This window comes from Mycena indigotica, assembly GCF_014461135.1.
Source record: "Mycena indigotica strain 171206Taipei chromosome Unknown Mind.scaff0001, whole genome shotgun sequence".
Taxonomy (NCBI): domain Eukaryota; kingdom Fungi; phylum Basidiomycota; class Agaricomycetes; order Agaricales; family Mycenaceae; genus Mycena; species Mycena indigotica.
Genome location: NW_023503000.1, coordinates 704998 through 718081, shown reverse-complemented (window position 1 = coordinate 718081; position 13084 = coordinate 704998). Strand labels below are relative to the sequence as shown.

General features: G+C 49.8%; 7 protein-coding genes across 7 annotated transcripts; 2 read left to right on the top strand and 5 right to left on the bottom strand.

The window, feature by feature from the left end:
* Positions 1-249: 249 nt before the first annotated feature.
* Positions 250-679, bottom strand: MIND_00012600 (uncharacterized protein; the record flags this gene model as incomplete). The annotated part of the gene is made up of 2 exons (XM_037357098.1): positions 250-608; positions 658-679. The coding sequence occupies 2 exons, from the start codon at positions 677-679 to the stop codon at positions 250-252; spliced, it is 381 nt and encodes a 126-aa protein (XP_037225008.1).
* A 1002-nt stretch (positions 680-1681) lies between these two features.
* Positions 1682-2118, bottom strand: MIND_00012500 (uncharacterized protein; the record flags this gene model as incomplete). Its single annotated transcript, XM_037357097.1, has 2 exons — positions 1682-2043; positions 2100-2118. 2 exons carry the CDS (start codon positions 2116-2118, stop codon positions 1682-1684), a joined length of 381 nt encoding a protein of 126 aa, XP_037225007.1.
* A 1170-nt stretch (positions 2119-3288) lies between these two features.
* Positions 3289-5066, top strand: MIND_00012400 (DUF2235 domain-containing protein; the record flags this gene model as incomplete). Its single annotated transcript, XM_037357096.1, has 10 exons — positions 3289-3414; positions 3465-3536; positions 3588-3673; positions 3722-3754; positions 3802-3848; positions 3899-3951; positions 4012-4157; positions 4213-4427; positions 4475-4877; positions 4925-5066. 10 exons carry the CDS (start codon positions 3289-3291, stop codon positions 5064-5066), a joined length of 1323 nt encoding a protein of 440 aa, XP_037225006.1.
* An 841-nt stretch (positions 5067-5907) lies between these two features.
* On the bottom strand, positions 5908-7862 carry MIND_00012300 (uncharacterized protein; the record flags this gene model as incomplete). The annotated part of the gene is made up of 8 exons (XM_037357095.1): positions 5908-6038; positions 6091-6276; positions 6323-6519; positions 6567-6608; positions 6658-6801; positions 6848-6971; positions 7018-7750; positions 7797-7862. 8 exons carry the CDS (start codon positions 7860-7862, stop codon positions 5908-5910), a joined length of 1623 nt encoding a protein of 540 aa, XP_037225005.1.
* Positions 7863-7924: 62 nt separating this feature from the next.
* Positions 7925-9438, top strand: MIND_00012200 (PPM-type phosphatase domain-containing protein; the record flags this gene model as incomplete). The annotated part of the gene is made up of 3 exons (XM_037357094.1): positions 7925-8216; positions 8270-9350; positions 9402-9438. The coding sequence occupies 3 exons, from the start codon at positions 7925-7927 to the stop codon at positions 9436-9438; spliced, it is 1410 nt and encodes a 469-aa protein (XP_037225004.1).
* A 230-nt stretch (positions 9439-9668) lies between these two features.
* On the bottom strand, positions 9669-10516 carry MIND_00012100 (uncharacterized protein; the record flags this gene model as incomplete). Its single annotated transcript, XM_037357093.1, has 4 exons — positions 9669-9919; positions 9956-10011; positions 10064-10142; positions 10189-10516. The coding sequence occupies 4 exons, from the start codon at positions 10514-10516 to the stop codon at positions 9669-9671; spliced, it is 714 nt and encodes a 237-aa protein (XP_037225003.1).
* Positions 10517-11484: 968 nt separating this feature from the next.
* MIND_00012000 (PPM-type phosphatase domain-containing protein) lies at positions 11485-12840 on the bottom strand (the record flags this gene model as incomplete). The annotated part of the gene is made up of 2 exons (XM_037357092.1): positions 11485-12610; positions 12653-12840. 2 exons carry the CDS (start codon positions 12838-12840, stop codon positions 11485-11487), a joined length of 1314 nt encoding a protein of 437 aa, XP_037225002.1.
* Between the last annotated feature and the right edge of the window lie 244 nt (positions 12841-13084).

Genomic DNA, 13084 nt, shown 5'->3' with positions numbered 1-13084 from the left:
ACCTAGACGATTCACTTGCCGAGAAGCCTGTTTCGTGACTTTGACTACGCATCTCAGGTTTATGAACTGGGACTGTTGTACATGCTTCTTGTACTTCCAAGATCCCCTTTGTAGCATAACCATTCAACATCCAATCATGGTCACAAGTGATTGTTCAGCACTTTTATTGGTCATACGCGTACAAAAATAAGAAATAAGATTCAAAAGATATTAGGAGCGAATGGTAATTGGTGGTGATCGAGTGTCCGTTTAGAAACTGACTTGCCAGCTGCCGCGAATAGCCGGCGCCGCATATCCAATGCCATTGTAGACGACGAGGCCATTGGCGTTCAACAGCTGCCCAGTGGTCGCGGTCACGACGAGGGTGTAAGTTCCGGCCAACCATCCGGTCTGGAACCCCTTGAAGGCCCCGTCGCCGACCTTTCCGCACAGACCCTGGCCTTGTTGGCTGTTGGTAGAGACGTAGATTATCGAACCGTCAGCCCAGAGGACGAGGGGGACGACAGAGGCAGCGAATTCCTTGTCCGCGGCGGCGACACGCTCGTCCAGGCTCGAAGTAGCGGTGGCATCAGCAGCAGCAGGGGCCTTGTCTTTGAGGCTTTTCAGTGCTAGAGCAGAAAAATCAGCTGAGAAATGGACTTGTTGATCATGACCTACAGGCATCCCAGGACGACGACATGTTGAGAAATCAAGGATGATTGGTGGATTACAAGTTGAACGTGCTAAAAACCGAAGAGGTTACTGAATTGCTGCCATGGCCAGTGAAGAAAGTTAGACTGACCTTGTAGTGGAAGCGGAGAGCTCGAACTGGAGTTTGCTTGTCCTGAAGCCGGCCTTATATACTCCCTCCCGCTTGTAGCGTCTCGCTTGATGGAGAGTTTTGAGGCCGGAAATTCATGATGCTTGATGTTGGATCATGCCATATTGACGCGCCGAATGTAAGGCTGAATGCTGCCCGAATGCAAAATGACACACAAGCCAAGGTCGATGCAGGACCAGGCCGCAGGGACGGGATTGTGCTTGAAGAGGGTCCTTGAGTTCGAGTTCAAGTGGGCCAAAGTATCGCAGACTGAGAGAAGGAGTATGACAAAATGTTGTAGATCGCGAGTTAATTTGAAGAAACGGGTAGGAAGAAAGCGATATCCACTGTCCGGTGTGCAACTATTCATACCATTTCCACTGTCATGCGGGGCTTTGTACTCAGCGGAGGCTAGCGTAAGGTCCTACGAGCTGCCGTGACGTTCTTGTGCCTCAACAGTCAGCAGGGGTTTTAGTATCGCCGGATCAACGTACCAGTTCGAACGCTTATGCATGGTTACTTGTAAGTTGCAACCCCTCCCGCATTTACATCAAATAAGACCGTCAAGTGCTCATCCTTCAGATTCCTTCCGTTGAAAGTACTTAACACAGCTGACTGTAAACCCAGTCTGACAACCTATGCTTATTTTAGAGAGCGGGACGATACGAGGCGGGGTAAGAAACCACACACCACATGAGGACAACCGAAGTGTGGTTGTAGGCTAAGTTCGGGCAAGTTGAAGTTCTGGTCACGGTCACGGTCACGGATTGCAAGAAACAAATGATTGGTAATGTTTAATCGACATGTACAAGGGTACATATGACGAGCGATACAGTGACAATAAACATATATCGTTGACACGGGCAGACTTCGAACCCACTACTAAAAGACGACTGACCAGGACCCACGGATGGCAGGCTGAGCATAACCAATGCCTTTGTAAACAATGCCCCACGGATTGGACAACGTCACAGTTGTTGCGGTGATCAAGAGGTTGTAAGGGCCGAAGAATTGACTAGTCTGGAATCCTTTGAAAGCGCCAGTTCCAATCCTCGGACAGAGACCCTCCCCGTCGTGCTGCACTCCGTTGGTTTTAATATGAATCTTAGTGCCGTCTGCACATAGGACGAGCCAAACGAGGGTAGCGTCGAATTCTTTTTCGGCAATTGCGATGCGCGCATCGAGGGTAGCAGCAGCGCCGGGCTCGGCCGCATCAGGGACCTTGTCTTTCAAGGCTTTTAGTGCTGTGGAGAATGTTATCTTAGCATAGAATGGACCTTTATGAGCTATTATTACTCACAAGCATCCCAAGTCGACATGGTTGAGAACGAGCGCCGGATTAAGTACTAGGTGTGGAGGATGGTTAACCCTTGAAAGAATCGGTCAGCAACCAAGGCGTAGGATAGATGTTGGGGGACCAGCCTTGAGATGAAGGAGTTGCAATAATGCAGTTGCACTCAAGATTAAATACGCTACGGTCAGATATCGGTCCCCACGATTGTTGTTGTCTACTGAGCAGAACCGAGCTTGTAGTTGTTGCATCGTAACGTGCCGAATGCAAGGATGAATGGTAACAGAATTAACGATGTCGCATGTCGAGGTGGAGAGTCGGTCGATTCATCGTTCGCGATGAATGACCTGGTTGAGTTGTGGGCGAAGAAACCTTATTTGCTAAGCAGAGAGTTGCGTGGGTTGAGGATTCGACCCGAGATAGGCTGTTTCAGCAATCAAAATGTTACAGCACGAGCTCACAGTGGGATGATTCGCAATATCTGCCTCTGGCGACAGTATTTATCCGGAACAGCAGTATTGTCTAGGTATTCGTTTTCTGAAAAACCATTGTCAAGATAAACAAACGTAGGCTGCTTCGAGTTTTGACTCCGGACACATTCATTGCACGTTACGAAAGAGCATCTGAGATGAAATATGGCCGCTGAAGCGACAACTCCATTCTAATGATCTGCTCGAGAGTGTGGAGGCACTGGATGAAGTCAGAAGTCACAGACACGTGTCTGGTCACAGCCCTTCATACTAATTCGCGTTTTCGGCGAGTTACTTATTCAACACGCGACATATGCAGTGAATCTAAATCATCCAGCTCAAATTATCTTATACCGAAATCGCAGAAGCCGATAAGATAAAAAGCAGAACGATCACCGTGCGAAATCATCGCCGGTTTAGGCACTCAGAACCCTTCATCCGACTCTCACAAGCTCCACACATGTTGAGCATGATCCCAGCGACGGCCGGCTCATATAGCATTTCCTTTCTTTTACGCCTCTACTCCAACACCGCCCACCAGTCGCAACAATCAAGACAAGCAACTGGACTCATGATCTGCTTGTTGATGAGTCGGGCGAAGCGCCGTAGAAGCACCACCTGATGCATGCTTAAACGGAAAACGTTCGTTCCCTTGGCTGGTGCCAGAGCTTTAAATACCACAACCGGGATTCTCCTGCCTGAGGGCAGTGACTGTATTCCACGCCGGAATGAGCTCCACAGCGACGACCAACCCGACGCCAGCTTTCCCTCCGTCAACAGAGCTGCCTCCGACACCAGAGCCTCGAACTCTTGTTCTTTGCTTCGATGGAACTGCGGCCGAGTACAATGAATACGTTCGTTGAACCAGCTAGCGCTTTCATGTTGCTGCTTGAATTGACGGCAGGATACCAATGTCGTCAAACTCTTCGGTTTGCTGGTGAAGGACGACTTTCGAACACAGCTGTGTTACTACCAGGTGCGTCCAACCATTAAGAACGAGAGCCTCACCTGACCACTGCTGTCCCAGTCTGGAATTGGAACCTACTTCGATCCGAGTATTGTCTCTCCCGTTTTCGAATGGGTGGCAAAGAGACTGGACCAAGCAGTCGCTTTGTGTGTCCCATTCCTATACCGCGTTATAGTCCTTGTTGACGACCCTAGCTATCTCAACCAGCATGTAATGGACGGGTATCGGTACGCCTTTATACCCACGAAACGTTGTGGAGTTGATTTTGACGCAGCTTTCTCATGCAGAACTACCACACAGGCGACAAAATATGTCTTTTTGGTGGGAACACTCTTGTTTCATTGTGCTATGAATCAACTCGCAATCAATAGGGTTTTCTCGAGGTGCATATACTGCACGAGCTCTTGCGGGAATGTTGCACAAAGTGGGTGCCACTGGGTGGCTCAAAACGCTAGCCGATTTAATATTGATATTGGACTCGCAGGTTGGCTTGCTACCTCGTTCTAATTCACAGCAAGTCCCTTTTGCGTATAAGATGTATCAGAAGACCAGCGCATCGGGAATCAAGCTTGCAGAGGGCTACAAGAAGATGTTCTGCCAGGACGTCAAAATTGACTTTTTGGGGTGTTGGTGTGTCGTCCCGTCAAACTCGAGGCCAGCAGTTGACGATACATCTCTCTGACAGGGAGACAGTCGCTAGCGTCGGCGTCCTTATGGGAAGGACACTGCCATTCACGGCGATAAATTCTTCCATCAAGACCTTCCGACATGCGCTGGCTTTGGACGAACACCGTGTGCGATTCCAGCCCTACCTCATTGAACCCAAGCCATCTCCCGATGATACTGATCCATATCCACATACTGATGTACTCGAGGTGTGGTTTGCCGGGACCCATGGAGGCATGTTAGCCCGCCCTAATCATTAAAAATACTCACCTTCTTTCCAGATATTGGTGGTGGAGACGAACAAGACAGCGTAGAGCGGTCTTTGGCCGACATTGGCCTGCGCTGGATGATTCGACAACTCGTCGCTGCCGAGTGTGGGATCCGTTTTGACGCGGACGCACTCGCTCGGGCACAAATCACGTTGGAGGATTGCCCACCTTCTGTCCCGGTCAAAGGCGACGGCTCACCAATCTTTTCCGTTGACAACGACCACCCGATCGAATCCGTTGACGCCGTCCAACTGTTACATGACGCTCTCAAGTTCGTCGGCCCCGGCGCAGGAGGTGGTAGTGGAAATGGCCCAGTTGCTGCATTCTCTGTGGCACTGGGTTGGGGCGTCTTAGAAGTGGCCCCGATGCCATGGAGTGTCCAAGACGTTTCTGGGAAGTGGCATACCACTTTTGGGTTCGTGTTGTGGCCTTTTCATCGTGACTTACTCATCAGAATCTCAGAGTCCATCTTGGGAAGGGACGAAAGATCATTGACCCGAGTCCCAATTTTCATATAACGGTGAAGGAAAGGATGCAAGATGGGATGTTAAACTATAAGCCAAGAGCGATCTGGACCAAAGGCACAGAAGTCTATGTCGATTGAGGTCAGAAGTAAAATCAATTACTTTTGTTTGTCAATTGTCTGGAGAGGATTCATAGGTCAATATAATTAGAATCTGAATCTCTCTGATGACATGACTGACTAGAAACATTATCATATATATCATATAACTGTATATGTTCTGAATGACCACAAATTCAAGACTTTCTTTTCCGATAGAAAGCAGTAAGATATACAGGCTATCATAATGAATATGACCTTGGCATGTTCATATTCATAATTTACCCACTGAATATACAGGAGGCATATTAATATTGTAGTCATATTTAGTTGAATATATTCAAAATATATATTCTGGCATAATATAATTATGGACAGCACTACTTCCAAGTTCCAACTCAGCATTGAAAAGACATTAGATTTTAGATGAAAATAGAAAGAGTAAAAGAAATCAAGATATTTATTTCATACCCTAGGGAGAAAGGTGTTGGGTTTGTTTATTTGTAATATGGTCGTACAATGCCTCATCAGAGAGCTACTGAACCTGAGTTGTATGACCTGTCATGGACGAATGGCACGTTATCACTGTGTATTATGGACGACCCGGTGACATCCTTCGCAGCAACAACAAGCATCGAGTCCGCTTGCCAATTGGGCCTGAGGAGCCTAACATTGTCAAACGGCTGCCCCCCAGGTTGTAGCTTAAGACAAGCAGAACAATGAATTCATTGTTGACATCACGGTTCCCAATGTGCTGTTCGCCGAGTTTCCACGACGGCCACCTGGCTCATACCCACCCCAACATTCATTCATCTGCCCTTATACGTTATAAGCAATCTACTTATTCTGGAAGACTGTGATATGTCAAGTCGCGCCCCACTACTTAACCTGATGCTCTCAGTCCCATATCCCAAAACGCCTTCTCTAACCCCGTGCATCGATCCCAAATGGCGCACCATTCTTCAAGTCGGCCAAGCGACGGTGAGGCAGCAGCAGCAACACTCTCGATCAACTCTGAAGTTTTTCATGTCAGCTCACAAGACCCCACCGATTAAACAAGCCCCACCAAGTCCAGAGCGGACAGCACTTTGATACAACGGGCCGGAGTAGTCCTCGATCCACTGGCGGTAGGGATTTCCCTCGAGGAAGACACCGCTGCCTTTACGATTTGCTTCACTCTGGAGCCATAATCCGACTTCGCCGTAGCCCAGAAGGCACGCCAGGACGGAGATAAGGAGCTGGGTGGTGTCGCCTGGCTTATCTGTAAGTTTCTGTCGTCGTCTTGGGCTTGACCTCACCTTGTAAACCCATGTCCATCAAGAACGAGCCATACGCAATTGTCTCTATGCTCTCCTCGCTTCTTTCCAGCTCGTCGCTCGAAACATCGAAGGAAGCACACAGAGATCGATGCGTGTTGAGTTCACGAAGAACGTTCATGATTGTTGTCGTTGCCGACTCGATAAGAGTGAACGATGAAGCTTTAGCGGCAAGCAATCTAATGCTGGATGTGAGGAAGGGGGAGGACAGTCGACGATTACAAACCCGTGGGCTCTGGCATAGTACTTGAGATAGTGGTAGTCTTGTCTGCGGGATTCGTCAGCAGACATGCGAGCAGGTAAGTAAACAGCGTTACTTGATGAAGTGGACAAAAGCAGTCCGTGGTAACGTGCCTTGACCAAGACGCCACACAAACTCGTGTTGAACGAAATCTCTCCAGTGGTCCAGGTTGTGCGATATGAGCCGGCGCGTGAGTGGGTGAGGATTCGTTGGCGACGGGCTCAAAATAGGTCGGTTAAAGTCTTGAGACTGATGGGGCAACATACAGGGCAATGTTACGACGGGAGAGAGCGTGGAGATGGTTGAGGGGACCATGGCCATGCCCAATCTTATGGGCTGTTACAATCCCTAGATGAGTATACGCGGTAGCCTGAACAACAGCGTCAAAGACTAATAATAGTGATGAGGTAGAGTAAATGCCTCGAACAAGACATACCGGAGGCTCCATCTGAAAGTGAACAGGCTAGGGCAGCACTAAGAGTACATCCAGTACCATGTGTTGACAAAGAGTCTATGCGAGGTCTTAAGAAGATTGAGGTTCCACGGGTTGACTCGCAAAGTACATCCACAACAAAAGACTCGGGTTGGAGAGAGTTGGCTAACAAAATCATCGCATCTTCATCTCGGCCAACGACCCGAACTCCGCTCGCAGAAAGTCGGTCAATATCGGTTTTGTTAGACACAATATGGCCGCCTTTGAGCAAAACTGCTCGAGGTCCAAGTTTGAGAAGATTGCGCGCAGCCTTGACCATCTGTTCCAAGGTGTTGATATGATCCGCTAGAAGGAGTTCCGCTTCCGCTTTGTTTGGTGTAAGGAGAGTTGTCAACGGGAAGAGCTCGTTGATCATGACTTGGAGAGCTTCGGGTTCGAGTAGACTATGCCCAGAAGTCGAGACGCAAACTGGATCGCAGACAATTGGAGGCATATTCTGGCCACTATAATGAGCTTTCAAAGCACGAGCAGTCGCACTGGTGTTGGCCGCATCGAATAGCATTCCCGTTTTGCAGGCGTGGACTTCAATGTCGTTAAGAATTGAGACAATTTGCTGCTCCAAAAATTCAGGGGGAACTCCGTGAACGCCTTGAACGCCGGTGGTGTTTTGAGCAGTAAGAGCTGTGATCGCGCTGGTTCCAAAATGGCCATGAGCTGCAAAGGTACGAAGGTCAGCCTTGGGCAAGAGTTAGGCCTGGCGAATGCAGGACGTATATCATTACCTGTATTCCTGCACCACCCCCAGAGTCCGACCCAGCAATAGTCAAAATCGTCCGTTGTTGAGCCATGATAGGCGAAGGAAAGATAGGAAATCATCGTGACGTCGTTACATTCGACCTTGCATTCGACCATGTTTTGGCAGACTGCGTTTCGAGCAGCATTCAGACAACGGCCAGGGGCTTCATTTTCACGACCGTGGACCATAGCTCGTCTTGGTCTAGGCGTTTCTGTTTTGGCTGTTCTCACCAACCAGCATCGACTGCATAATGAGGCTGAGGCTGATTCCAGTTCCAGCGACAAATCCGACCCACCCCTCGGTGCGGGCTTTACACAGGACAGATTTGGCTGGCAACAGGCTATCAAGTATCTTGGAAACGAAGCGCCAGATGGAATTATTCGAATGTATTGGAGTTCACGGTTTGGTGCGCCAACTCGTTTTGTTTCTCTTGTCCTTTTGGGTTGACTTGTGTTGTAGATACGAGAATTCGTATCATGAGCCGTGGTCCAAGAACACTCATTAGTATGCTCGAAGGCGACTTTGTCAATCGCGCGAATGTGGCAGACGTTATTCAAGAAAACCTCTGGTTCAACCTTGAGGCACTCTTCAGATGGTACCAGACAGACCTCAGTACGCCCCAGCCCGTTGAATTTATTCACGAGCCTCACCCTTCGCCGGAGGCAATACACTCCGTCATTAGAACGGCCATAAACTTCACGGACGACTTTATACGCGACTTCTTCCTCGGACGAGTATTCAGCTCTATTTCAAAGCGATATGCGTCTGATGCGTTGAGGGCAACCACGTCGAGCTGCCTTGTTTCAGCCCTGTATGAAGAAGACGTGTCCCTCCTCCATGTTGCCAATCTCGGCAACATGCGGGCGGTTCTTGGCCGACCACGACCACCAACTGAAGACGGCTCAGTCATCTACGATGTTCACGTGCTCTCTGTCGACCATACCCCCCAAAACCCATTAGAACGTGCACGAATTCAAGCGCAACACGCCGACGAGGAGATCTTCACGGACGACACGCTATTTGGGCGGCCTTATACCCGCGCGCTTGGTGACGGCCCACTCAAGTGGTCAACAGACATCCACGAACGTCTTCATCGCGACTATCTAGCCCCAGAACCAGATCCCCGCATCAAAACTCCCCCATACCTTTCTGCAGAGCCAGACACAACATCAATCAAAGTCGAGTCTGGGGATTTCCTCGTCTTATCCTCTAGCTGGCTTCCTCAGTGTCTCACTGACGAGGAGGTCGTTGGCCTGGTCGGCGCATGGCTGCAAAAGAATCAAGACACCAATCTCTATCGCTCGCTCGACGACACAGTGCCTGACCCAACGCCGGGTGTCGTTCTTGAACGAGAGGACCTGCCTGTGAAACTGAAGGAGGACAACACCACTTTCTTTCGCAAATGGAACGTACCCAAACGATTCGTGAATTCAGACCCGAACCCTTCTATGCACCTCACCAACAACGCTATGGGTGGCGCCGACGGGAACTTGAGGCAGGCGTTATTGGAGCTGGCTCCTTCGGAATCGGCAGGCAACACGTTTGTATTTTGTGTTTCTTGCTGGAACAAGTCTGATTGGTATTTTTACAGCAAGTCTTTGGGAATTGCTGTCGTCTTTTTCCAATAGAAGCATATTCGGTGGGCGACAAGTTGAGGCAGTGTTCTCGATACTGCAATGCTACCGACTCCCTTCTGGAGGTCGTACGGAGCCAAAAGTAACCAAGATAGAACCGGTAGTGATTACTATAACTGTACATAGAACCAAGACAAGGAAGGAATCAAGGAACGGGTGCTCTAGCGGCGTCTTTCTCCTTCATGAGCACTTTCTCGACGTTTGCACCAAGTGCAGCGCGGTCCTCAGGGCTGATAAACGGGATCCTGGAAGAATATCCAACCTCTGGTTGAGAAGGGAAGGGTAATCAGATCAGCGATGCGAAACGACGGAGAAATCAGCGCACTGAGGGTGGGGTACTGCAGGGGGATCTCCGCGCTTCGAATGGGGAGCGTCGACAAATCAAGAGGATAAGCGGGCCCGATCCAGGAGGCGCGGACTTCGTGGTCACTAAACGCGGAGATGAGGTGCTCGATCATCGTTAGGACGAATGCGACTCACGCTCGCTAGTCAAAATAATCTAGTGACGAACCAGAGGAAGTGGTACGAGAGCGTACCTGTTCGCGAGTGAGTGGGTGGACCAGAATGCTGCGGAAAGCAGTCAGCAGTAGCCTAAAAAGTTGCTGACACTGAGGTATACCTCAAGGGCCCCCGATTCAGGCAAAGATATGAATAAACGGAGGCAAACGTTTCCGAGGGTACCCAAATCTCATAGGATCCTGAAATTACGTTCATTTTTTGAGGCAAGGGTGTTAACGAGCTTACCAACAGGGTGTGGCCCTATTGGGGCCTCGTTCACACGAAAAAGTGGGACAGCGATGAATGCGCCGTCACGCCTCAGTCGAAGCACAGCATCGCGGAGCTCAAGAGCATAGTGATGCTCTTCCGAGTTTCCTTGATGGAAGTATATATCTGCACGAGAACTGTGCCTGAGATATTGAACACCGTCCGAGTTTGGACTTCGCACGGAAATGCCACTCCCTGGAGCGAGAAATGTGTTAGAGCGGGGCGGAGTGGGCGGTGAAGGCGATTCCCACTTTATTTCAGTATTCAGAACAGTCTGGAGATCAGTGGTTGGTTTTGGTTGCGCCATGGTCGGTGGTTGACGAGAAGAAGCAATTCTGTCATCACGGTCATGTGACTTGATGAGTGCTGACAAAGCATATCACCCTTGTATCCGACCTCAATCAACGACGAATGTCTCTGTGTACATGTCACCAACTGCTGAAATTTCGAGGCTCTGGGGTGACCCGCGGCTCCATGGGCTACCTGGTAAGAATAAGCATTAGTGAGCAGCAATAATTTAAGGCTGAGTGCGGCTGATCATGAACTTCAAGACTCAAGAGTAAAGCCACTTTTGTGTGTATTAACTCTGCTTAACACAGAGGCCGTCGGTTATGGTACACTTTACATGTCAAAACTGTCTCACAGAGAAGTCAAAACGACAAGTACTTACTCAGAGGACTTAGTTACTCTCATCTAAGAAGTCACCTTGATCACACCCGTCGCTGATTTGAATGTAACAAACGAGTTTTTTCAGCACAAATGCTCGCATTGGCGTTGGCACGAAATCCTCTTCAAGCTAAAAAAACATCGTGTTGTCTTATCTCTGGCTGCGGCCCGGGCGCATTTTGTTGCATACTCCATCCTCGGACTTGAAGCTCTTCCTGAGAGAGCTTGAACTTGATGTTGCTTAGGCTGGATCCCATCAACTCCACCGGTGGTCCCTTATTTACAGGGCACAGAGTGAACACAAGGCCCAGCCCTAGCCGCAAGCACTTCCAGCTACTGCAAGGTCTGTTTCTCAATTTTCAGCAGTTGACTTGCCGTCAATTGACACTGTTGTGTTAAGCTTCGCTTAGAAACCACTACTAGTAGATGTCGATGATGATGATGATGTGGGACACTTTCCTGTAGATGAGTGCATTAACTTGTCTACCCAGCAATGGCAGCTCTCTGCCCACCGTGACCGCCAACGCGTTTCATTTGCACATATTTGCTGAAACCAGAACACGAATAAGACGATTCCCCTATCAAAAAAACACAACGAAGACACTGATATCATCTCTGGAAAAGAGTCAGACATCTACGACCAAGCAAAAAGAGAACTCGCCGTTGATAGCGAGATCGCGGGGCCGGAGTAGCTAGCAAAGCGTCGTGGAGGTCGGTATTCGCACCACCCAGAGCATTTCTGACCAAATGGCTCGCGGCATTGAACGAGTCCGCGTTGATGAACCGTTTCTGGGCATTCCACCATGGATACTTGTCTTGCTTGTCGGTAATCTTCACTGGCAGTTCGCTGCGCTCGAGTCTGTGCCCTGCCACGCTGCCCATATCGAAACTCCGCAAAGCCTCGATTCCCCAGCGGTCGATCCATGCGCCGACAAGCCCCACCGCGTCTTCGCTCGTCAGGTTGTCCCACAGTCCGTCGGAGGCCATGATCATGAAGTCGCCCGGTTGAATGTCGATCGTCGTCACCTCCGGCTCAGCGGTGAAATATGGCGGTGTCAGAAGGGTAGCACGCGGTTTGCTGCCGAGCAGGTCTTTCTCCATCCATGTCTGAATGTCTCGAGTCCATTTCATCACCCCATCGCCAAATGCGCGGCTGCAGCCCCAGCCGAGCAGTCTGCCTGTCTCACGGTTGAGAAGTTCCGGCTCGTTGGGGTGTGCGGCCTCCAAGCGGGCGATTTCTGCAGGATTTTTGGCGTTGTGGTCGACAGAGAGGATGTGGAGGTCATAAATAGTCTTGCCGTCTGATAATTGACGAGGACGGCCCAAGATAGCGCGTGAGTCACCCACAAGGGCAACATGGAGCCGACGGAGGTTGGCCTCGTAGAAGGCAACGAGAGCGCATGAGCCTGATCGAGCGGCTTGTAGAAGTGTGGCTGCCAGCGTCATACGTGGCGCGGTTTCTGGCAGGGAAGCGATGGTTTCGACGGTTTTGTTGACGATTTCGTCATCCAATTCGAGACACGCGTTCTTGAACACTTGGTGAATAGGTTCCTTCTCAGGCGCCTTTGTCGTTTGACGGTACAAGTCTTGTAGTTTCTCGACAAGGGTAGGAATAAGTCGTTGCTCGAGAAGGGCGGAAGTTTGGTGGCCCGAGTGTCCGTCGTAAATTGCCCAGAACGACCAGGCAGAGGATGGGATGGTAAGTGAGGACATCCGGTCTTCGCAGGGAAAGTTCCTGCATAGATGAGCAAAAGCACACAAGAAAGGAAGGACGCACGAAGGCACGCTGGCGCTGTCGACTCTTGCAATGCCAGGATGAGTGCCAACACTCGTTTGTTCAACACGACCATTGTCGTCCGACTTTCTGGAGCTTTGGAACAAGTATATTGCGCTGGCAGACGCGCCACCGAAAGCATAACGGGATCGAGGAAGTTGTCCCCATATCCTCGTGAATCTCGTGGCCATTTACGGCTCAACAAGAGGGTGGAGGGAGTGAGAAGAATTGGAGTGATGGCGCTTTCACTGTGGATTGGATTGGATTGATACACGGCGCTGTTTGAGCGCCGAATTGAGACCCTAACCCATGCGAATTGGTGGTTGGAAACAGGCTTTGAAAAAAAGCTGATTACATAACACTTTCACTGGTCCCAATTTCTGTGTGCTTATCAAGTTTTCCAACGGAAATCCGTCTTCATATTTTGTCTACAGG